The following is a 26,604-nucleotide window of genomic DNA, read 5'->3' on the forward strand; positions in this document are numbered from 1 at the left end:
TTAATACATGTTAGAGAGAATAATTTATAAACACATGATACAAATTTTATTTTTAAATAATACATTTAAACGTTTTTGGATAATATGTTTAAAAAATTTGGACCAACTAATTTATGAAGTCTTTTATGATAAAAAAAATTGGGAAAATTGTATGAAATAGCAAACTATTAATTCAAATTAAATGTTATAGCCATAGTTTATTTTAATTGTAATTCGCAGCAAACATCCCTTTTGATTCAATATACAATTAGCCATTTTCGGTATACAATTAGTCATTTTATACATTTTAGTATAAAATGTATAAAATACGTTTGTGTTTGTATAAAACGAGATAAAAATGTATTTACAAATACAAATACATATATTTTTGTCCTATACACTTATAATTATACAAATACAGATCTTATTATACAAATTACAATGTATAAATGAATTTATATAAAACTGGACAATTTGTATAAAATTGGAGGTTTGTAGCGAATTATACAAATCAAAAGCTCCATAGCAAACATAAAATTTGCTATGAAGCGCAATTATGTAAACTATAGTTATAACATACAAATATGATTTTTATATTTACTATATGTGAAAGTCACTCTAAAAAAATATATCTTAAATATTTCACATATATTATTGGGCCCGTGCACAGCACGGACTATCTTTTACTAGTATCAAAATAAAAAACACACTCTTAATTCAACCAAAACATAATATTTTTTTCAAAAGGGGAAAAAGAAAAATATAATTAACAAAACATTTAATACGAACTACTACTCATTTATTGGACTACTGACTGTAGACCCACTTATTGTACTGGACACACTAATCATTATCTTACAGAGCTACGTTTACAACAATATAACAACAACAATAATAATATAACCCGTGAAATTTGCTCATAAAGAATAATGTGTACGCAGATTTAGACGTTTCAAATATGAAACATTTTAAATCCTACTGTAAGTTACTTTCCAACGGAATTCATCTGCTTCTTCATCTCTAACGAAAGTATAAGCCTTTAGATTTCCATCAATTTCAAGTCTAAGATATGTCAATGTTGTGTTGTATTTAGTAAATGCCATCACATGTGAACTTCTCTGTGTTGATTTTGCAAATCTATAATCCAATTTCAATCTTTGATTCCCACTATTCAATTTTATCGATTCCAACGTGTTATTCCCATAATCGAACCAAGCTAATTCCACGTCTACCTTGTTCCCCTTGTAGACAGCGAACAATCTTGGCTTCACCACCAAGCTATAAGGCCCGTTCGCATTCTTTTTCACCGAGGCCCGGCTCACAAGCTTATTTGGGCCGGACAATCGGAGAGTTTGGCCCACTAGTAATGTGTCAGTGGGATAGTTGAAACTCTGCCAGACAAATTTACCCTTGGAGTCATGTAGCACCATGTTACCGTTAGGTAATAACTTAAACCCGGTGACCCCCTTATTGGCCGTGTTGGTCTGCCAAGCGATTCGACCGTCAGCATCCGCCAATACGAGATTTCCGTTAGTTCCAAACGTGAATGTCGCATTTTCTTTAACGGGGTTTCCCCTATTTGCTTCCCACACCCAACGCATGAGTGATTCAGAACGAACAGTGCCCATTCGCAATGCTAATGTCCATGCATTAGGAGTTGTGTTGTAGAAACAGAGCTGAAACGGATTATTGAAAATACTAATAACGCGATAATTTGCTCCGTATTCTACAACATAATCTCCTAATTCGTCTTCATTGACGAATTTAAAGGTGTTTTCAGCTGGAACTTGAGCAATGCAAGAAAATATTTGGGAGAAAAGAAAGAGAGAGGCAAGAAGTGTAGTAGGCCATGAAGGAGACATGTTTAGTTTGTTGTTTTAGCTTGTTTGTTATATGATACATTTGCTTCTTGAGATTGGTATTTATAGATGGATGGGGAAGGATAATTATATTAGTTATATATGTTGTTTATCAGAATCATTAAGATATTTGATTTTGACTAGATGTAATTAATTATACACAAGTTGGGTAGTCAATGTTGAGGTGCTCTACGCGGAAACAATCAAGTGGATATGTATGCCTTAAAGTTATAATTTTGCCCTTTGATGGCACTTTATTTTCGGATTTAAGTTTCTTTAGATATAAAGTTATCAGTGTTAAGAGCTGATTTTTTTTTACTATAAATTTTTTTAACGTGAAATTAAATTTAGAACTTCAATATAAATATTGAATATAGTTTAAAAAAAGAAAAAGAAAGAAGTATGTGCACAGTGCCTTTATTGTCTCAAATTTAAGAGAAAATTTATCAGCACTCACTATAACAAAAATAACTTTTAGCGGCAATAAATAAACACATTAATAAAGAATGCTAAAGTCTTTATCGATGGCGACATTAGTTAAGTGTTATTAGATTCAATGTCGCTAAAGGCCTTAGAGACATATACAAAGAGTGCTAATTACCGCTAACAGGACATATTTAGCGGCAATTGATCTATTGCCGTTAATTATTGCCAGTAAAGATATTTTTAATATAGACTACTCATGTTTATATCAAATTATATTAGTTTATTATTATTATTATTATTTAATTGAAATAAATTTAATCTTTTAATTCAAATTTGAGATACACAGAAAACTAAAGATAATGTTGATAAGTTAAAAAAAATTCTGTAGAGTATTATTTGATAAACTGGGAATATGAGTCTTTTAGACTAATCATAGTACATTGAATTAAAACCACAGAATAACAAAACTAACTCTCATAAGTCATACTAATAGTAAATAAATTTCTATTTTATTAAAGAAGTAAACACATATTTTGTATTTTATTTAGGTATATTCTAATTTACATATATCTAACAAGATCTTGTATTCAGATTTCATTTTATTTTTTTTTACATTGTGTCACTGTTCAATACATATTTTGAGCAAATTAAAAGTGTGAAAATATAATATAAGGCTCTCTAGTCTCTATCAAATATAAAAAAAAATTGTTACCTTATTACAACCCTAAGAAGTTGTCAAAATAAAAAGAGAGATAAAAAGTGGTCCTCTACCACTGCCCACTTGTGTCTTTTGGATAAAAAGGGATTGAGTTGGTGGAAATTGATTGCGATAGACTTAGATTTGACAGTTCAATCAAAAATATTATTCCTTTGGCAATATAAATATACATTGGCTATTTCTTTTTGAATGAATTATAATACAAATTTATATTTTATATTTATCAAACATACCAATAGTTTTTTACGTTCTCCTTATATTAGTAGTAATATATTAGTTTTTAAAATTTGTTTTGTATCAATAATATAACATCTTTTAAAATTCCTTTTATATCAACAATGTAATAATTCACTTTGTATTTATTATTATATCACTGATATGTAACGAATTTTAAAAATAACTGTAACACTAATAATGAACGACTTTCAAATTATCTATATCACTATGTTAGATAATTAGGTCTCAAATGATCGTTATTTAAAAAAAAAATAAAAATCCTTTATTTATATATCATTTTCAATTTTGTCAAATTAATTTACATAGTCAATCAGTGTGCACGTAATTACAAACAATCATAATTTTATCGTAAACCAAGGAAATCTTTTCACTATCAGCTTGTCACTTTGTTTATTGCAAATTTAAAATCTCCCTCAAATTTATATTTTTTGCAGCATTATTGATTCTCGATTTTATAGAGTACATATATTAAATTAATTTATAATACAAAAAAACTACAATAGTAAAAGTATTTTCTAGAAAATACAAAATTCATATTACTGCAAATCCTTCTCAGTTTGTAATATTAAATATTTCTACCATTTTATTTTATGTGTAGTGTTTGACTAGCTTCAGAATTAAATATGCATGTTAGTTTGACTAACATATTAATATTTTAAGAATGAAGAAAAATAAAATAAAATTGTGGATGAAAAGAGAACAAATATTACATTAAACTTTTAAATTGTAAAAAAAACAAATAATGAAAGTATTTATATTTTTGAAAGTTATGAAATCTTATAAAAATAAAATGATAGTTAAATATATATTCTTATATTATTACAGAATAAAAAGAGTTTCATATTTTCAACCAAAAAAAAAAAAGAAAAGAGTTTCGTGCAAAAATGAAACATAACGAGTTTATTTGACTTTGCAATCTTTTATTTGACTATTGAAAAGGTCAAAAAATAAATAAATAATTTATACTTGGCTCCAGCTCACGCTTGCAGGGGAAACAACAGGCACCAATGGAATGACCAAATCAAATCATAATTATTCTCTCGATCTCAAATTATCAATTGTGTTTCTTTTTTAACGTGCTTTTAAATAAAATATTACGTTTTTGACTATCTTGTATTTATTTATGTCTTCAGATATAATTTCTATTTATTGAATATTTATTTAATTTATATTTAATTATATATTCCATAATTAAAACATTTGTAGTTTTTAAAAACAAAGTTAATAGAAAAATAAATATTACTTTTATCTTAAACCAAGAACTACTGGATGCCCATGACAACGACAATTCCACCTTGCTTTTTCTAGTATTGAATTCTTTATTTTAATTATTAAAATCTGATATTCCAAAGTTAGCATGATTGATTATAACATTAGTGCGTGTGCATGATGACATCTAAACTCAATTCTCTACCACAAAATGCTATAAGACATGGACTTCACTAATTATAATCGGTGGCAGAATCACAAATTTATCTAGAATTTTCAAAAAAATCAAGAATATCACAGTTATAATTTAAACTATGTTTTAAAGCATTTTTGAATCTCCTTTATCATAAATTTAATGTCAAAAAAAATTCAACAGTTCATATATATTTAAAACTATTGTACTTCATTGGTATGGTGTCAATTTTCGATAGAAATAAGTGATGTATAACTATAACCTACTATCACAAAAAGAAACTTATTATTGTATAGAATTTAATTTTTCTCTTTAAAAAAGTGACCTACTTTTCTTTTTAATCTAATTAAAAAATATTCGTGACTCCTTTTCTTTTTTTAGCAATACGTTGATTTTATCTTTCCACATGACATATTTGAAACTACAAGATTTAATGATATTTTGATACGTTTGATATAATTTTAATATCAATATTTCAATTCTAATATCGTGCTGAATCTGCTTACCAAAATCAAATTACTGTTCCCCATCTTTTCAAATGATAATTTACGTGGTTACCATATGCTTATTCCTAATAAATTCATGTTTCTGGATAGGAAACAAGAAAATATATGTACGTACTTTAGATCTTGCCATAAGACACTAAACATTTGTCATTACTTTAATATCTTTATGAGTTATGGGCCCTTTGAGGTCAATTTAACTCAGGAAATTATAAAAAATAATCTTGTGAAAACAGATGATTTTAAATTTTTTGACTCCAATATTGTCTTATTTTGCCACATATTCAAGATTAAAAATTACAGTACTTCTTTTGTCTCAATTAATGGATACAGTCAGAATTTTGAGAGTCAAATAGTTTACTTTTTGGATAAGAAATCTTTAAATTGAAAATTACGTAAGAAATTTTATAAATCATAGTAATTGATAATTTAAAATATTTTTAAAATATATGAAAAATTGTAATAAAAAAAACTTATTTGAATCTTTATATTTATTGAATTAGATAAAGGCAGAAATAAATAATTTTTTATTAGTATATAGGAGTATATTTTAACTTTTAAAAGTTACACTAACTACTTTAAATTACCTATTTTCTAGTAAGCACGATAATTAAAATGGATCAAATTGCGCAGTCACTATAAAGCATCAGAAAATTACTATAGCCCTATCACCCATGTGGCATGGCCTGGTGCGTGTTGTCTCTACTGGACAAGTTCAAGGATGAGCTGGATCCATAAACATTTTACTTCTACAAGAGTCAAATAAATATCATTTGTCATTATAATGGAGAAATTTATTTGGAAGTAATAGTGACTATATATATACTTTTTGTTTCGATTTATTTATTCTACTTTTATTTTTAATACATTTTAAAGAATATCTATTTTTTGATAATTTTTTTTAATTTTAGCTTTTCACGTAGCATGTTTCAAAGACGATAAGATTAAATGAAATTTTAGTACACTTAACATATTTTTAGAAAAAGATCACAAGATTCAAATTGTTCTTTACTTTCTTAAATTTCATGTCAAGTCAAAACAAGACGAACGAATTAAAACGGAGAGAGTAGTTTCTAGATATTCTTGTTTTTTGATATAAGTAGATTATATAAAATCTTAACTTTATTAAAATGAACCTTAAAAAGTAGTATTGGTACAGATAATGTAACCTGTTGTTGTAGCATTTAAGCCAGAATTTGCCTTTGATGTTATATAGTCATGTTCGTGTTTGGCGATTATCACTTTGCAATAAAACAAAGTTATAATTTTAAAGTAAATTAGATTTCCTGTTTTTGACAAAATGATTGATTTCTGTGGGGGTATGATTATGCAACTTTAATTATATTATCCAGCCGCCTCAACAGTTTCAAATAGTCTCGATCTTTTTTATTTAGTGTTCGATATTTATATTTGAATTTAACTAAATTTAGATTCGTATAACAAAGTTCATCTATGAAAGTGTCACTTTTAATACGATTTTTTTCATTCCAAAAGCTTAAATCTTAGACATATGCTTAAAGATGAAGAATTCTCAGTCATCCACCACAATTCTTGCAGACCAAAAGGCCGTTTGGTTTAAGCATAAGATAGTATAATTTTGGTAAAAAATTACGTATTAGTTTAATTTTAGCCGTTTAAAATTAATGTGAAAATACACAACACGTAATCTTAATTAAGTGATAATTGTAAGTATGATCGGCAAGTGTTTAACGTTATTAGTTTGCTGTAACTATTAAGTCCGTATAAATTTTTGCCTCAATTTTGATTACTTATTCACATCAATATTTATATCAAATCTAATAATTCAACTTTATAACTAAAAATTAAAAGTAAAATACATACTCCCATTTAACCATAATGTACTAATAAGTATAAATTATGCAATTTCAAAAACAACTTCTCTGTCTCTACGAGATAGTGATAATTAAAATTTACGTACATTCTATTTTTTTCTGAATACACTTTGTGAGATTTCACTAAATATATTATTATTATAGTATAATTTATGCATAACTAATTTCTCCATAATCTTCTTTTAAATCAGAGGGATCATTGTTTCTCTCTATAATAGTTTCACATTTCAAATGCAATTATTTTTATAGTATGCTAATTATTATGCTCATCCAATACACAATGTACGGACAGCACATCAACATTGACCGGTTTTGAATTTGTCTACCTTTGAAATTTTGACCCATACTATTAATGTATTATTATATCCAAATAGTTTATCAATATCCAGTCATGCAAATATTATGAATCAAACAATAATACAATATATAAAACTAATTAATTATTCTTCCTCATGCATCTATAAATACCAATCTCAAGAAGCAAATGTACCATATCAAACAAGCTAAAACAATAAACTAAGCATGTCTCCTAATTCATGGCCTACTACACTTCTTGCCTCTCTATTTCTTTTCTCCCAAATATTTTCTTGCATTGCCCAAGTTCCACTTGAAAACACCTTCAAATTCGTCAATGAAGGTGAATTAGGACCTTATGTTGTAGAATATCAAGCAGATTATCGTGTTCTTAGTATTTTCAATAATCCATTCCAGCTCTGTTTCTACAACACAACTCCTAACGCATGGACACTAGCGTTGCGAATGGGCACTGTCCGTTCTGAATCACTCATGCGTTGGGTGTGGGAAGCAAATCGAGGAAACCCCGTTAAAGAAAACGCGACCCTCACGTTTGGAACTAACGGAAATCTCGTATTGGCTGACGTTGACGGTCGAATCGCTTGGCAGACCAACACGGCCAATAAGGGGGTCACTGGGTTCAAGTTGTTACCTAACGGTAACATGGTGCTACATGACTCTAAGGGTAAATTCGTTTGGCAGAGTTTCAACTATCCCACTGACACATTACTAGTGGGCCAAACTCTCCGATTGTCCGGCCCGAATAAGCTCGCGAGCCGGGCCTCAGTGAAAAAGAATGTGAACGGGCCTTATAGCTTGGTGGTGCAGCCAAAATTGTTCGCTATTTACAATAGGACTAAGTTAGGCGTGGAATTAGCTTGGTTTGATTTTGGCAACAGTACGTTGGAATCCGTGAAATTGAATAGTGGGAATCAAAGATTGAAATTGGATTATAGATTGGCAAAATCAACAAAGAGAAGTTCACATGTGATGGCATTTACTAAATACAACACAACATTGACATATCTTAGACTTGAAATTGATGGAAATCTAAAGGCCTACACTTTTGTTAGAGATGAAGAAGCAGATGAATTCCGTTGGAAGGTAACTTACCAAATGCTTTGAGAAAATGTTTTTTTTTTTTTAAATAAAAATAAAAATATTAAAAACGTTAACTTTATAAGATAAGGATTTTATTTCCAGTAAAATAAGTGGAGAAAATGAGTGGGTCCACAGCTATTATTTCCCTTTTTTTTTGTTGAAGGGTGTATTTTATTATTATGATTTGTATTTTTCATTTCTGTTAAAGGATGTATTTAATTATGTTTTCTACTATTCGAGATGCTATGTCAAATAGATATATTCAAATTAACATGGTTTTTAAAAACAATAAAAAAAATGAAAGGCGTAATACTTTGTTGTTTATTAAACGCAAATTCTTAAATAAAAAGAAGAATTAATCGAAATAGCTGTTCGTTCAATTTCTTAAATTAAAAATAGTCGACCAATATATAATATACATATGATTTTGTATAAATTATGTATATCGATTAGAAAAAATAAATTGTGAATCCGATCAGTTTGTGTAAAGATTCTGTTCTTGGACTTCATTCTCCTTAAAACTTGGTTGGGCTTGGGCCATTGTCCAAACAAATGGAAGGCTAAACAGAGGGAGTTGAAGCCCACAATGAAACACTCAATTAATCGAGATGGTAAAAAAGCTTGGACTGTGTAACTAAAATTAATAAAGGAAAAATTACAGAAATCCCACCTTTTAGTTTACTTATTACCATTATCCCCTATAAGTTTTACAAATTTTCAAAATCTCTTTTTTTCGCGCATCAGATTAGTGTATCTCGCTCATCAGATTAATGTATCAGCGCTTATATTATTGTATCTCGCGCACTAGATTAGTGTATCATGTATAAAATGTAATGTATCTTACTTAACGTAATGTATCTCGCGCATTAGATTAATGTATCAACGCTTATATTATTGTATCCGTTTGAGGGATTTCTATAATTATAAACTTTTAAGAGATAGATTGTAATTTTGCCTTAAACGTATGTGATTTCTGTAATTTGCCCATTAATAAATATATTTTCTTTTTCAAATTTAAATTTATATTTTTGAGGATAACTAATTAAATGGCTAAAATTTCACTTTAATATTAAATCAAATCTTAGTCTGATCGACGAGAGGGTGTTGCTCGGATGGTAAGCACCCCTCACTTCCAATCCGAAGGTTGCTAGTTCGAGTCACCAAGGGAGCAAAAGGGGTGGAAGCTCCTAGGGAGGGGTAAAAAAATAAATCTTAGTCTGATCATTACTACTTTCTTGTTCCTTCTTTACGATATTGTTAATGTGAAGAACAATGACGCAATTGTTAAAAACTTATCCCGTTATTCGTATATGATATTTACACCAATTCTATAAATATATGAAAAAAATATTTCGACATGACCACATATATGAGGACCAAAAAAACTAAGATGAGATTCATATGCTCCACAAGTTGTGTCGTTTGAGAAGAAATTTTCATCAGACATTAGGAATCTAAGCACGTTTTTGCACTAATTTTAGTAAAAACATTTGAGATGGTGGACCCATATAAAAGGAAAAATGAGAATTAAAAAGAAGATAAGTAGCATGAATATTGATGTGATTTAATTGTGAGCCATGGTCTTAACTAGTGTAGGGTAGAGTAGTATTATTGAACTGTAGGGTTAGTCTGATACGAGAGATAAAGGATAATAATTTTGAGATAAACTGTAGAATAATTTTAAACCACCCCATTTATCCTAAAATAAAACTAAAAAAGAAGATAGTAGAACAAAGCTCAAGTTCAACACTAGGGAATATCGATACACCGCGATGTTTCATGCTCCAGTTTGCTCGGGGGATACAACTCAGTTGGTTGAGCTTCACTCTTGCAATTGGGTTGTTGCGATTACGGGTTGCATTGGATGCCTAATGTCCAAGCAATAATCATGATACTATCTTGTATTTGAATCGGTGACTCTATTTTTCTAAGTAATGGGAAAGAAGACCAAAATGTGCAACTTAAAGACTCTACTAAAACAAAAATGGACCGTCAAGAACATAGAGGTACAATAGACAATTGATTAGATCTAGTATGGATCATACATATAGTGGTAGTTGGAATCGGCGGCTCTCCTAGAGTTCCCTCATCTGAGATTTGTAGGGAAGAAGATCAAGTTGACCCTTACGAACAACTTGATACACTATCTCCCTTCAACCCTTTGAACGAAAGGCGGAAAAAGAAAAGAAAGAAAAATTCATAGATAGACTCTAGAATCTCCACATGTAGCACTATGAGATTACGTCCCCAAGGACGCCTGTAGGCATCCAAGGGTCACAGATTGATCATAGAACCCTGTTTAATAAGTGGAATGCATGGAAATAGAACCATCAAAGTATAGAACATTGTATCTTATAAAATGAGATTTTTAGGTGTGAATCTAAATTAATTGAGCTCCAAATTGAATATCGAGTGAAAGCCCTAAAAAGAAAAAACAATTACTAAAGTGGACATATCTAGTCAAATTCAAATACCCCTATCAAGGAGGATGCAGCTGATACTTTGAAATGATTATAAGGGGTCACTTCCTATTTAACCATCACTTTTTGTGATATACCTATGGACTATGGTATGTATGAATTGCAAATGAAACCATTATTTGTTCTTCGTAATTGCCCATCGACCTAATAGGTGGATTTTATTCCGTAAGATTTAATTATATTACGAAAATATTATTTTCTTGCGATGCACAAAGATTTTTCACTTGAAAAGTAGTTTGATGCATTTTGTGTTTAAATTTTATATATAGGATCCAAAGAAGTGTCAAACTCTAAGAGAATATGAAATAGACAACTCACCTGATCATGACACAAGCATCAATGACTATGATTTCACAGTTCGAACACACATGAAATTAAAGTTCAATAAGATGTCCTAATGATGCGTGAACACTACATAAATACTATTTCCTCTGTCTCACTTTATATAACTTATTTTCTTTTTTAGTCAGTCCCAAATAAAATGACATATTTCTATATTTGATAACGATTTAACTTCAAAATATCAATTTTACCCTTGATGAAATGATTTATAGTCACACAAATATCTATGACTTATTTTAGACCATAAATTTCAAAAATCTTTCTTTATTAAATTTTGTGTCAAGTCAAACCAACTCATATAAATAATTACATCAGAAGAATATGATATAGCTCCTATTCAGGAGTTCTCATACACACACATCATATATAGGAATGAGAAAAAAAAGAAAAGAACATGGTGTATAATTACTACCATTATTGTATGTTTGAATTCTCTTACAAAGTTTTTTTCAACCAGTAAGAGAATTGAATATTATAAACTAATTGATTAGCTGGTAGTTGGAAAATTAAGCATAAGCTTTATATATTAAGCTAATTATTTATTCCCCCATGGTCCAAATGCGTTTAGTGGAATAAATCTTGCTGTTTATAATTAGGAATTAATTTCCAACTGAAAGCTTGATTAGGATAAGTTCAAAGATTACACGAATAATCTAGTGCAAAAAAAGGTAAATAATATATTACATAATTATCACTGTAATTTTTATTTTCCCTACATTCTTAAGTTAAGTAAAAAATATATATTTATAAGTAAATCTTGTTGAAATACGAATATAAAAATTTTAAAAATCGATAAAAATAACTTGATAATAAAAAGAGTTTTTAATCAAGAAGGCGCGTATAATTTAAACTCATATATTAATGATTACTAATTCAAACTACAGTCCATTAGTTGGCTTGTTTAACTACTCCATGTGAAAATTGGAGTCATTTTAAGTAAAATGATATGATATTAGTTGATAGGTATATCATAACTACGTGAACTAAATTAGCACTCATGTTGACAAAGTTAGCTTGAAATAAGGAAACATGACACGAGGACAATATTAATTATTTTTTAAAAAAACGTATATATATTTTAGACTTTTGTACAAGTTACAAAAGAATCTCAAGGAAGCAAAATACCATTAAGATCAAATGTGATGAAATAGTTGAGATCATTCGATTGATCATAGGGAGTGCAATCTAATTGCTTTAATAAACTTATTTTATGCGATTCTGAATTAATCGAGATAATGAATCTCGAATAACTGATACCTAAAATGAAGGGAAAAAAAGTAAAATAAAGAAAAAAATATTTTACTTATAACCTATTTTTCTTACCACATATCACTTTTTAATAAATTCACCTAAATCTTTAAATCCGATTTTTTTATCTCAAACAAAAATATGGAGATAAATTAAAGAAATGGAAAGGGAAGCCAAGGAGCAAAAACAAAAACATCACTAAGACAGTAGAGTACACTTGGATAATAATATGATTAAACCATTATCAACAGTGTTATGCTGTTAATTAATTAGTGACGCTACTATTGTTTTTGCTATTATATATTTGTGTTGTTAGGAAATATTATTAGTGTCACAGCTGTAACAAGCAACTATATGGAAAGTTGATTAATTAGTAGTTAAATGATAAAGCATATTTTTTTTCATGTAAGCAAAATCTTGAGAGTCAACAAGATAAAATCCCAGATAATATATGGTGATCAGTTGATACTGATTATAACAATAGTAAAATGATATAATACTAATTTGTGTTCGGTGTTTATATTATACCAAACAATTTAATTTTAATAACTAAAAATTATAGTGAGAATGCATATCACTTAATCATGCATGCATGGTTAAGAATATAAGTTATTATTGTGTGCGTAGAATGTCTTGCTTAAATTTGATTAATTTCTTACAATGATCTCAAACTAATATATACTAAAGATGGAATACGAACAAAAATTATTGGATTCACATGAACACATATATCTCACATCTTCATTAGTTTTTTTAGTTTAGTATAAATATTGAGTGTGTGTGAATATTTTCCATAATCAAATAGTAATTATATTTCCACTTAATAATACTTTACTTTCTTTTTTTCTCCCATTACCCATATTGGAAGGCAAATCCATAGGAGCCAATCAAAAAGATATTAGCTGGAAGGAGCCCATTGTTTATTAAATTATTAATAAATATTAAAATATTTGAAACAGCCAAGCCATCACTATATATTTTTCAAATCAAATACAACTTTCATGGTTGTCTTTTTCTAACATATTAGAAAATAATGATCTTCATGGTCCAACAGATTTTCATCTGTCTAATGGGAAAGTCTTTTCATATAGTAGTTCCATTTATATATGTTATTACCTAGCTACTAGGGTTTTTGCCTTATATAAATATTGCCTTCTAGATAAAATCAAGTCAAATATTGGACTTATAATCAAGTTTATTCATATAATAACTACATGTTACTCCTAGGCCCTAGCACTTCAAATTTGTTTGATAGATAAAAATATAAATCTATTACATAACTCGATTAGTTGGTTCATTAGCTGAACTTTCATCTGATTAGTGAAGATTAAATTAAAAACCAAATGTTGAATGCATTTGCTTTTTAAAAAAAACAAATATATGTTAATGTTACCTAGCTACTAGGGTTTTTGCCTTATGTATTGCCTTCTAGATAGGATATATTGGACTTAATTAAGTTTATTCTTCTTAGCTATAACTACATGTTACTCCTAGCACTTCAAATTATTTGTTTGATAGATAAAATATTACTCTATACTACATCTTAAAATATAATATGCATTAAATGAATTAGATTATTTTTTAAAGAAAAATAATATTATGAAGCTATATAAGGCAGTATTATTATTGAAATGATGGCAAATATGTTGAAATCTCCGAATTAAAAAAGTCATATAGATTGAGATGAAAAGAGTATAAATATACTTTGCACTTTGTATTATTTTTAATTAATTAAAGTTGTTAGATTTCACAAATAGGTTAAAGGAGAATAAAGTGAGGTTTTGATTGACCTATGTATTACAAATATTAGGGATGAGAAATTAAGCTTACAAAAGGAAGTTCTAAAATAAAGAACTTCTAGTTATATAAAAAGCTAAGAAGAGTCTGATATGATCAAAAATAAAGTTGTCCTTAATTCTTCACTCAAATTTTAATGTTAGGCTTGCCAACTATGTACATTATTCTTTAACGACGTATATATAACCTTAGAAGGAAGATTTATAACCGAGAAGAAAATAGTTATTTTACAATGCTTTGATCCACAAAGTTAGCAAGCAAGTTAAAATATATATATATATATATATATAAAATATATTTAAAATAATTTAACTTTTAAGGTTTTTTATTTTTCATATTACTTTGATGACACGATTTTGTGACATATGTTTTTACCATATTTTTCAAAAACCTTTTTTTAAAGAAAACTTTGTGTTAAATTAAATCAAATCAAATGCATGTCTCCCATAAAATGGTGTGGAGGATATAATTTTGACCTTTTTTTTCCTTCTTCATTCCCATTGTTCCCCCGGGTGCACTAGCAAATTACGATAGATTACACAGTAATATATTATCATATCATAAAAATTAAGTATTTTTTAGCTAGATTAAACCATAGAGTATTTTGTTCTTGAATACATGATAACATTTAGCAGATGCAGAGGCAGAGCTAGATGGGAGTTTGTGCGTTCGGACAAATCCATTAGCTTTTTCATAGACCATGTAGAAAATTAAACAAATATATATATGTATATTAACTTGTGAACCCTTTAACAAAATTGATTCACAGCTCAGTGGTAAGAAAGACCGATAAAAATGCTTTTCACACTAATATTGCCTTCAAACTCCTAATTCTGGCTCCGCCAGGTGCATCACACTTAATTAACCGTCAATTGCTTATATTGTATTAATAGAGGTGAACGGTACCCTTCATTAATCCTAAGTACTCAAAATATTATGATTTTGTACATGTATAATGGTGTCTTAATCTCTATTATGACTGTGATTTAATTTCTTACAATGTAAGCATATTATCATTAAAATGAATTATAAGTATGTGTTTATGATATAAAATTCTATATAGTTAGGAGAAATACAAGTTTCTTCACCACCTAATTAATTAAAGAATGGTAGTAATTACTCAACTCCTTTTTTACTAGACAAAATTCTAGGATTAATTGGTAATTTTTACTTCTTGACTATACATACACAAGTTGTTAATTTACTGTGTTCACACTAGCTAGCTACCCTTAGTAGCTAAGAGTCAAATTAAAGTGCTAATTTTGCTAATATTCTTGATAATGAGTGCTAGGATGATGCTAATACAATTATAAAAAAAAAAGTTAATTATCATTTAAGGCCATATACTATTACTAATAGTACAATTAAAGGAAGAAAACAATATGGTGATGGAAGAAAAAGAGGAGCAAAAGCACTTCCCCTTGGACCCCATCTCATGTCTTATCAACTACCCCAATTATTTGTTTTAATTTTATCTTTTTTCCATTGCAATCCTACTCATCTCTATATAATTTTTCCTTCTCTAAGCTAAAACGATTCATTAAAACACAAAACAAATCTATCCCTCACAAATTCTCCACCCAATTTATGTTTACTTTTTCTTTTCTTTTTTAATTAAAAAAATAGTCTTTGTAGTGTTACAAATAATTATTCCTTTGGTTACAACTTCAGGTTCAGAAACACGCAGTTCGAGAAAAATCAAGATTGCCGGACAGAAAACCCCTTCTTGAGAACTTTCAAGCTATGATGTCATCAAGTGAGCAAAGAAGGGAAGCAGGAGGAGAGGGAGAAGGATCATCATCAACAACCGCAATTACTCTAGCACAATCTGATGACCACCATCATCATCATCATCTATCACCACCTCCTCAGCTGAGCCGTTACGAGTCTCAGAAACGTCGTGATTGGAATACTTTTGGTCAATACTTGAAGAATCACAAACCCCCGGTTCCTTTACCCCAGTGTAACTACAACCACGTGTTAGATTTTCTTCGATACCTAGATCAATTCGGAAAAACTAAGGTACATTTAAATGGATGTGTATTTTTTGGACAAGTTGAACAAGTTGGACCATGTACATGTCCACTTAAACAAGCATGGGGAAGTTTAGATGCACTAATTGGAAGGCTTAGAGCTGCTTATGAAGAAAATGGAGGATTACAAGAGACTAATCCATTTGCTAATAGTGCTATAAGAATTCATCTACGTGAGGTAAGAGATTCTCAAGCTAAAGCAAGGGGAATTCCTTATAAGAAGAAGAAGAAAAAGAGGAAAATTCAAATTAATTCTAGTAATAACAATGAGGTAAATTCTTCTTGATTTTCACAAGAGGGAAAATAAATAAATGGTAAAATTTCTTTCTTTTATAATAAGAAGGTTACTTCAATTTGCTTCTGGGATATTTATATATTATTATGAGAATTAATTGACTTAGCTTCATTATAATGTGAAGATGTCAAATAAAATATAACATTAATTCCAATTAATTATGCTGATTTCTCTATGATTGCTTGGATATATATTCATTGAATAATTAACGCTTGGGTTGAAGGTATATCCATAATAACATATATATCTTCAGAAGATAGGAATAAGTTAAGGTTGGTACACGTCACTTTAATTTCTTCAAACTCTATTTGTGAGATTTATTGTTATTGTATATTGGGTTTGAGGGCTCTTTTTTCCGGCCCCATTCGTTCTTAGAGCCCGTTTAAATTGGCTTAAAACCTACTTTTAAGTCAGTTTTTGACTTCTGGAAGTGTTTGACAAATATAAAAAAAATAACTTAAAATAAGTCAAAAATGACTTAGAATAAGTTACGAAGTTTTTGTCAAGGTAAAAAATGACTTAAAATAAGTCAGAAACTAAAAGTAGGTCTCCCCCTACTTTTTATTTTTTGACTTAAAAGTCATTTTAGTTTGACTTTTTATTTTTGACTTAAAACTATTTTTTTTAAGTCAATCCAAACGGGCAGTTAACCAAGAATCACAAGACATTTCCCTTTCATCCGGTTAGAAACCCTAAAATTTAGACAGCTTCTACTGATTAGTTAACTTTGATCTTCTACTTGAATTTAGGAACAATAGGAATTAGTAGGCAGCCACAATCCAAGATTTAAACCTAATGGATTTGATTTCCAAAATTTTAGTAATGAATTCGCTATCTTTCAAAATTATGAATTCAGATCTATTATTTATTATAATTTTAATAATTTTTTATGTATAAAATTTATGTTCTACATTAAGAATACTGGATGAATACAATCTATGAATACTATATCCACCATTGTCAATGGCGAAGACATGATTTTCACCAATTTAATTCACTCTCAACAATACCATTAATTTCAGGTTGTCACAATAATTAATTGATGAATTAAGCATTTTTTTAGAGTCTACATGAAATAGACTTACGCTATGATAAGTCATTAATTAGTAGTAGTAGCAATTATTATGTGTAGTTAGGCCCACTCCATAAAGAGATTTTTCCAATAGACAAGTTTCATATAGTCATAATCATATCCATAAATAGAAAATAATCATGTCTTGTTGTACGCATTATCTTTGCCCTTGTAATACTTTTAATCTGTTGAAATTTAATTCACATTGTCCTAAAATTCAAACTTATAAAAAATCAAAATGTTCATGACTATGTCATAAAATTTAATAAAATCTTAAAGGTTGAACTTATAAAAATAAACTCAAACTTTGTGGAAAACTCATAGAGTTTGACGGAGTCCCTATATCCCAAGTTCCAACTAAGTTATTTAGATTTGATTCGCGCATTTCTCCCGATTTTTATTCATCTAAGATCAAATTAATGTTTTTCTCATCATGATAATTGGAAAAAAATTTATTCGCACCCAATATTAAGCGTTTAGCATGATGGTGGATGTTACACAAATGCTGTAATGACTAAAGTATATGAAAAGGTAATTTAGAGGGAGCAATATTAGATTTGGAGATCTTTGTTTATTTGATTTGGTCAACCAGAATCAAAGGTGGCTTATAAACATAAAAAGGATTAATTGGAGATTAGCAATGAGACATGCTGGGACAAATTAATGGAATAAACATCTGGGAGAATTTTGTCTTTTTTATTTTGTTTTATATTATATTTATAGTACTGTATTTTATATATTATATAAAACATAGTGGTAGTTGGGGTCACTGACATGATCTATTTTGCTACTTTTTTATTTGTCTAAAATTGTTAGTCCTGTTGTTGGCTATGTTGCTCATATTCGCTTAAAATATTTCTGTTTTCGTGTCGAATCTTTTGAAAATATGTTACTTTTAGAAGATTCAATATGTACTTGATGACAATTTTGAGGAGTACGAGCAACATAAATAATAGTAGAAGTACTACAACAACAAAAAAATGAGATCATTACTAAGGTTGAATCTTGGTGGCTTTTGCTTAAAATTCTTGTAGAATTTCAACCAAAATTTTCACAAGAACTACTTTTTATGTCTTCATACTTGGAATAAAAAAGGCTTCAATTGAAAATATTCACAAACAATTTTATGAATGGTACAAACCGCGCTAGTTTATTCACATGTTTATTTCTTCGTGAACTCTCAGGCAAGGGCAGATATAGACTTAAAGCTACGGATTCAGGTCAACTCAGTAGCTTTTGCCTGAACCCTGTATTTCTATCTAAGAATTCACACAATATCTATAAATATTTGATTGTGAACCCAAATATTATTATGTATTAACTCGATATAGCTATAGAAACCAGTAAACTTCAAATTCTGAATCTGCCTCTACTCTCAGGAACATGAAAAGGTCACTGCATTTGCATGATACTTAGAAGCTATGATACAGTATTGATCAATTTGCTACAACTATTGATCACCTTGTCATAAAGCACTGTGTAATTTGAGCTGCTTATGTTCCTGAAGTAGCAGCCTTTATCGTCGTTGTATTTGTATATCTGTTGTGTGCTCCCGAGTCCACTGTCTAGCGACTGGTCCTTTACAAGCATATAGCCCTGCGCGTTCTGCAGATTGTGAACAGAGCTGGCTGAGGATCCATACTTCAACCTCTTCTCATCGAATATCAAAGTCACATTCGAGATAGCAGCATAGCTTTTATCTCCTATCTCAACTCCATCAGAGTACATGTGAAGCTGAAACTTTTTCAAGGATTCAAGAACCTGAACAGAAAAAGACCGCGTCTTAGCATAAACAGTGTCATTAAACTCAATAGTCTGATCAACAACTTGCAAGTTCGCATCATTTCCCATCACCATATAGTTACTATAGCTCAAACTTTGAAATGATCTCGTTGTGACTGTTCCATAAGATGATTTTACCCATCCAGTCATTGAGATCGATCTACGAGCATTTGTCACAAAGGAACCATCAAGACCAGTAAAATTACTCGTGAGAGAAAATGAAAGGGGCAAACTACTATACTCCAACAACTTCCCTTCTGTTTTTACACTCTTTTTATCCAACCAAAGGTGCAAATTTGCATCAACATACCATACATTCAAAGCATTTGTAACACTAAACGAAATATTATGAGAACTTCCATCTAAGATCTTCCCTAACAATGGCGTAATTTCAATATCATATGAAGGAAGATCAAATGAGCCAATTCCACTTATAGGTCTCCATAACAGAGGATTGATACCACCAGTATAAATCACAGTAAAAGGCCAAACTGCACCAACTACAACATCATCCAAACTCACTATCACCTCTCTAAAAGCACCATTCCCCGCAATATCACTACGATTATTCGCAGTAATATAATCATTTGGCAAATTTCCATACCAGAACTCATCATTCTCATGAAAAGACACATAAATTTCCAATACAGCCCTGTATACATTTTGTGGGATTTTGAACTCTTTTGACTGTACATCTGTAGAATTCTCAATCTCAAACCACAAACCATCATTCAACGGCAAATTACGCGATATGGGTACGATTAAATCAGCCCCAGAATCAAATCCCTTAAAGGGGTTTTTCACTTTTTCAGTAGGATAAAAATGAACAAAAATTTCTACATGATAAACCCCAGTATATTTACTATCAACAATGTTCCCAATATAAACAGCAAGAGTTTGATTAGTCATAAGCAAAGAAGAATACCTAGTAATATCCTTCTTCACAGTCCAAATAACTCCATTTGGCCTTGGCTCTGCAGTACAACTCCTGAAAATTTCAACCCCACCAAGCCAAATCCCAAAAATTCTATCAAATTGTCTTCCTTTACTTGTTGCTTTCCATTCAAGAATGATTTTGGAGAACTTTTTTGAAGGGCAATTTGAAGGGGGTGTGTAATTTGTGAGGATTGGTGGTTTCCCATATGTATAGGCAAAGTCATGTTTGAGGACTAAGTAGGAACAAGATTTGGTTTTGGGTAATTTTATAGGATTTGTGACTTCAAAATAGGTTGTGGGGTGTCATTCTTGGGAGAAATGTCTTGTTGAGTGGTGAAATTTGGTCTGATTAGAACTGTTTTGTGGATTGTTGCTGTGGAAAAGAGGGGTATTTGGAGTATTGAGAAACAAATGAAGAAGAAGAAGAAAGAGACAGCCATTAATGGTATGCAAGAGAATGTGTAGTTTTGTCAATTGCTACTCCTTAGAGTGGATCCAAGATTTGAAGTTTATGATGAATTTCTACGTCACACAAAATATAAATTAAAGTTATTGAATTCACATGATCAGATCTAGATCTACCCCTAGGAGTTGGGAGGAGGAAACAATGTCCTATGAAGGTTAAATTGTTTTCCTAGTTTGCCTTGTTCTTTAGGATTGCTTGGAAATTCACCAAAATGATGACAGCTTCATTCTAGTATGACAAAAAACTAACATGAAATGATGAGTCATTGTCAGTTGCAGACTTGAAACATGTCTAATAGAGTACAAAATTATTTTAACAGCTGTATGTTAGTCTTATTATCCTTAATGTTCATCTAATATAGTTTGATATCAAGTTTAATATATTTCAAATTTATCTGCAATTATACAAATGGGCGTAGGATAAATAATTAAATCTAACAGATAGATAGTTAATGTGAACCAAATAACATCACATGAAAGGTTAGATTCTATTAGTTAGGCAAATTTAAATTAAAAAAATATGATAACATTACAATAATAACTATGGGACGTTTTACCTCCTTTTTTTCCTTTGGAAGTTTGGAGTGTTGTTAAAAAAGCTACAAAACAAATGAAATTTACATTCTGTACAGGCAGCTCCAAGGCCTTTACCTGCAACTTCTTGTATTATTTTGAATTTAATATATAATGTCAACTAAGAGATCGATTCAAGACGAAGAGCAGACCGGAGTCTCCATTCAAAAAGAAAAGTTCCAAAGGTACATAAGAAGACACAGACACTTCTGATGAGGCGAATCTGTATGTAGGCTGCAAAATCTTGCTACCTTTGGCACATGGAATAGTTAGAAGGCGCGGACCAGTCCTCATCTGCCATATCTGCAATGATAAACTCAAGTGTCAAAACAAGCATAATCTCCGATGCATCTCCAGATATACAATAACCTAGAGTTTACTCGAACAATTTTCCTCAGATATATTTTCACGAGCAATCAACAAATGGCACAGATATGTATTTGTTGTTTTCGCTAATAATTATTAAGCAAAAGGATAGTAGTTTTGGCTGTATTAAGTTACTATGAATGAAGTCTGAAGCGCATAATTAAAAATGGAGGTGAAATGAATGAGAAAGATGATACAGCAGAGAGTGCAGCAAACTACCTCAACAATCCCTTTACGCGGTGCATGAATTGCTAGACAGAGGCAATAATCACTTTTCACGTGTTCATGGTAAGCAGATCTAGACGTTTCAATGTCTTTCTTAGCAAGCATCTCAACAAAGAGGCAACTTGCATCACGATAACCCTGCAAACCAATATGTTCATTTTATCAGGTGATGAACCTACGTAGATAGTTGGGGCTTGTTTGCTTTCGATTATTTCATCTGAACTACTCAAAATCATTTGAAAACTCAAGTTTCCAGTCCATATTGACATTCAGTTCTTATATGAAAAATCAATTCACTGAAGTAATAATCAAACATTATTCTACATTTCTACTGAATGTGCACAAGTATATTTCTTCACCATTTAATGATCACTTACATAACGATAAATAATTTGGATAAACCAAACAAGTAATGATTAATAGGTGAATAGAACAAACCTTCCACAAACGGACCACCACAAGGGCCTGAGTGTCTAAGAGTAAGATACGACCCAGAGAATCAGTTATTGCAGCCAAAGTACCACTAGGTGATAATGTGAGCTTCTCCCCCTTTCTAGGATGATCCTTAAAGCAAGTCAAAGGAGAAGCTGCCAGAAATAGATAATTTACAATGACATTATGTCAGCTAAATTGAAATCCAATTAGATACTCAGAGAGTATACGATGAAGTCTGAAGTACAACTATGCAAAACATGGAAAAATACAGCTAAACTTTATATTGTTAGATGAACTACTGAGAATTAGACTTCAACTGAAAATTTAAGAAGCAAAAGAAGAATCAGCGAAAGATAACTTCAGCATTCTCCACTTCACAATTCAAACATACAACCTCAATGGGAAAGTAACATGGCAGGGTCATTATTTGAGTTTTTCCACTAATCTAGTAACTACAGCATCAACTTTACCAGGTTCAGTTTACTGACTAACAGTCAGCACAACATTGGAAAGTATGTTACCCAAAGACCAGAGCAAACATAAACAAATTACCATGGTCCGGTCCAATATTGACCATGCTTTCTCCAAGCGACATCCAGAAAGATAATGGAGAGAAGTAATTGATTTTCTTGAAAAAGGAGCTTGTCATTAACAAAAGGCAATAAAAACACAGTAACCTTTTTTTCAATCAAGTGACACAAAGGTTGTCTCTATCTATTTGTAATAGACTCTCGGAAGCCAGTGAGGGCACCTGACAATAGTCGTCGAGTACAGATCTAGAAGTCAGATTTGCCACCACCTAAATCTTAGGACTCAAGGATACAGATTGGAATATGGGTAAAGGCCTTAATGACATAATCAATAAAGTATATATGACATATATTGTTTCGACAAAGAATTGAAATTAACAAATTAAAGCTAGTATATTTAAATTCTTTCTGAACACTTGGTAATTTATTCATAGGTTATCTCGTATCAGTACTTTATGTGAATATATATGCAATAAACCAAATAACCAATCAACATATACTTCTTGGCCATATTACTAACTACTTTCCAACTCAAATAAATTTGTAGAAAAGAACACTTCTTTCAGTCATGATCTCTAGATGGAAGTTCAAATAAGCAAAGGAAGGATGGCATGATGCTTGGAAGGTTAAAAAAAAAAATGAGCATTTTGGCATGTAAAAAAAGTGATATGTGATCAACCTCTAGCTAATAAAATAAAATAGAGAGAACTGAATAAGAAATTCTTTCAACAATGAAAAAAATACCATATACCTCGAGCAAAAGGCTGAGGCTTTGGTTCTGGACTTTTTGTAGGAGATGGATCACTTCTCCATAACATTTTTGAGATTGAAGTTATTGTTGAAAAAGTTGCAGGCACAACCTTGGAGAGAATAGCCCCTACTATTGATCTGCTTCGGTCTACAGAAAGTCTTGAAAGTGTAAAGAGAAATCCAATTTAGTAAAATAAAGTAAGAAATGGGAATGCAGACAGAAACTTTAATTAAGAAAATTAAATGAACTTGAAAAAGAATCATAATATAATATACTGCAGACTAACCGATAAGCAGAAATCACAGCGTCAGCTCCAACAGTGATTGCACAATAATAACGCTGACTTGACTGCCCAACAATAAAAGCAGCTGAATTCAAATACCAGAATAACTTCAGAAAATTTCCGGAAGTCATAGGACAAAAAATAGCATTTCCCTAGAGCAGTAAAAATTCATTTTGGTGTGTGCAGAACTATAGGAGAAGGTTTAGGGTTGAGGAAACAACAAATCCCAGTAGAAAAGTATGCCTTGTTTAAAAGGAAGAGAAGAAAGTACTGCAACATGATACAATGAGAAATTAAAATATTACCTGTAGCTCCAGCAGAGGAGGGGGCATCAGACCAGTGATAGCAGCATCAACACAAGAACCATATTTACTAACATTCCATAGCTGGTATGGAAGCCTCCCAAAAGTATCTGTAGAATTTTCAGATTCTCTCTCATCCCAGAACTGAGAGTGTCTTTCTCTAAACCACCTCTGAAGCATATTCTGCATTTTAATACGGACATTAGCAGTATGGCATATGAGAACCTAAACTTCATGGTTCGACATCAAAATGGAGATGTAAAAATTGAAAAATAAATGTCCTCATATCATAGTTGATTTAGAAAAAATAACATTACTTGTAACCGCGAGAATATTTGAATACCTGAATGTCTGATCCATCAAATCGAGCAATAACACCTGACATAACAACACAGACCTCTTCTGATGATGCATCTTGGGTTAGATCTCTCTTGGTATCACGGACTCTCAATCTAAGAATCTTTCCAGGGCTTACTATCTGCCACACAAAAGTTCTGGTAAGTTCGCTAATTATCATATGGCACCGCTAAATAAAACAAAATAAAATCTCAAACCAAACGCTTATAGGTTCCAAAATATCTAGTTTTACTACATAGCATAATCAGTTAAGATGTCAAACTAAAAGAAAAAAGTACATAATGACCATCATAAACAAACTCTTTCGTTTTCTTTGAGAATAACACTAAAAACAAACAAACAACAACAACATATCCAGTGCAATTCCACAAGTGGAATATAGGAAGGGTAGCAGGTAGGACAATCTTACACAAGTGGGTTGTGGGAGATAAAGAGGCTGTTCCCGATATACCCTCAGCTCAAGGACAAATTTTTCATAAATGACAAATGAGAAAGCATAAAACTTTTGTTGTTGTTAGGAAGCATAAAACTTTTAAATAGCAAAACTAAGAGTAGCGTGATCCAGTGAAAAATACTAATGTCTAATATAATCCAAGCACATTTGCAACTTCACTAAAATTCTTTCTGAATGTGAATTCCACAGCTTCACCAATTCCTACAACTCCCTAGGTTACCTAACCCCAATTTCCCCCCTCTTATAGCTTCTTCACATAAAAATCAAATTCACAACTACATTTACTAATTCCACTGCATTTGCAAACTATGAACAGAAAAGACGAATACCTGTTTATGAATCAGATCACCACGGAGAGAATAAATCAACAAATACCCACGAGAAGTGCCCAAAGCTAAAACTTTGATATCATCAAACACTAACCACTCGATCGCAGATATATACTCAGCCTCGATCGGAGAGAGATCAGGTACAATCTTCACCCGGTTTCCTACCGGGTCGGATCCTTCGGACCAATGCAGAATGAGTACAAGCGAGCGGTTGGCTAATGCAATTGAATGAGTGTCGAGAGCAGTTAGGAGATTAGGGTTGTTTACAAGCCAGCCTTCTTTGCCAGCGCCGAGCTCCGACAAATCGTCGCAGGCTATGCATCCGAGCTCCGTCGTATGGTTTCGTCGGGCCATTACAGGTCAGATGGAGAAGATTAGAGTCAGATCATCGGAAATTTGTCAAATCCAGGGTCCTACTCTGTTATATTATTCTAATATTTCTTTCTGTATTTTATTATTTACTCCTATACTTTGCTTGCACCATGTTCAATTCCTTAAACTGTTAAAGTGAATTTTGCATATAATATAGTTAAGAATTTCAGAATATATATATATATATATTTAGGTGCTAATCTAAATATTATTTTATCTAAAATAGTATTTCCTTCGTCTCAAACAAATTATATTGTGTTTTTAATCTACACACATAAAAATAAGATATTAATTAATTAGGAGATGTTATAGTTTTGATGTACAAACTAAAAAAAAAAATACATTTTAATGAATTATGAGTTCAATCCATCATGTTTAGCAGAAAGACGAATATTTCGTACTCATTATCAAACAATCTTATTCACAAACTTCGTGTGGGGAAAATAATTTTCATTTCCCATCTATAAAAAATCCTTTTCGCTCCGCTTAGCCTTATCCCCCTCTAGGGGTATTTTAGAGATATGTTCTATAGGAACCGAACGATCCTATTTGGTCAAATACCTAGCGAATAGAACATGGCTATAGGAGTGGATACCCACACTATCTATTTGTATATATATATGATCTATCATGTCCATTTGTGAAAATAAAAAAGAAAATTTCATTTCCCCCACCCCACTCCGTGTACGTAGAGCTGTCAAAATGGGTTGGCTCAATCCAATCCAACCCAACCCTAACGGGCTAGAGAGCTAAATGGGTTGGGACGGGTTGCCCCTTTTAATTAAAGGGCCTATAAAATAGCAGT

The 26,604-nt window shown here is 30.8% G+C and overlaps 5 protein-coding genes across 5 annotated transcripts; 2 read left to right on the top strand and 3 right to left on the bottom strand.

Moving 5' to 3' along the window:
* Positions 1 to 752: 752 nt before the first annotated feature.
* On the bottom strand, positions 753 to 1,887 carry LOC125876910 (epidermis-specific secreted glycoprotein EP1-like). Its single transcript, XM_049558200.1, has one exon. The coding sequence runs from the start codon at positions 1,839 to 1,841 to the stop codon at positions 948 to 950; it is 894 nt and encodes a 297-aa protein (XP_049414157.1). The 5' UTR covers positions 1,842 to 1,887; the 3' UTR covers positions 753 to 947.
* A 5,587-nt stretch (positions 1,888 to 7,474) lies between these two features.
* LOC125876909 (epidermis-specific secreted glycoprotein EP1-like) lies at positions 7,475 to 8,601 on the top strand. The gene has a single exon (XM_049558199.1). The coding sequence runs from the start codon at positions 7,500 to 7,502 to the stop codon at positions 8,394 to 8,396; it is 897 nt and encodes a 298-aa protein (XP_049414156.1). The 5' UTR covers positions 7,475 to 7,499; the 3' UTR covers positions 8,397 to 8,601.
* A 7,192-nt stretch (positions 8,602 to 15,793) lies between these two features.
* Positions 15,794 to 16,727, top strand: LOC125876914 (protein LIGHT-DEPENDENT SHORT HYPOCOTYLS 10-like). Its single transcript, XM_049558204.1, has one exon. The coding sequence runs from the start codon at positions 15,983 to 15,985 to the stop codon at positions 16,556 to 16,558; it is 576 nt and encodes a 191-aa protein (XP_049414161.1). The 5' UTR covers positions 15,794 to 15,982; the 3' UTR covers positions 16,559 to 16,727.
* Positions 16,728 to 18,766: 2,039 nt separating this feature from the next.
* Positions 18,767 to 21,022, bottom strand: LOC125876891 (peptide-N4-(N-acetyl-beta-glucosaminyl)asparagine amidase A). Its single transcript, XM_049558156.1, is given in 2 exon segments — positions 18,767 to 20,662; positions 20,665 to 21,022. Coding segments are annotated over 2 exon segments (1,737 nt in total). The 5' UTR covers positions 20,798 to 21,022; the 3' UTR covers positions 18,767 to 19,058.
* A 404-nt stretch (positions 21,023 to 21,426) lies between these two features.
* LOC125876898 (uncharacterized) lies at positions 21,427 to 25,853 on the bottom strand. Its single transcript, XM_049558184.1, has 8 exons — positions 25,428 to 25,853; positions 24,631 to 24,765; positions 24,291 to 24,470; positions 23,989 to 24,050; positions 23,703 to 23,860; positions 22,425 to 22,573; positions 21,981 to 22,124; positions 21,427 to 21,698 (listed from the first exon to the last, which is right to left on the bottom strand). Exons 1-8 carry the CDS (start codon positions 25,779 to 25,781, stop codon positions 21,513 to 21,515), a joined length of 1,368 nt encoding a protein of 455 aa, XP_049414141.1. The 5' UTR covers positions 25,782 to 25,853; the 3' UTR covers positions 21,427 to 21,512.
* Between the last annotated feature and the right edge of the window lie 751 nt (positions 25,854 to 26,604).

Source organism: Solanum stenotomum, chromosome 9 (assembly GCF_019186545.1).
Source record: "Solanum stenotomum isolate F172 chromosome 9, ASM1918654v1, whole genome shotgun sequence".
Lineage (NCBI taxonomy): Eukaryota > Viridiplantae > Streptophyta > Magnoliopsida > Solanales > Solanaceae > Solanum > Solanum stenotomum.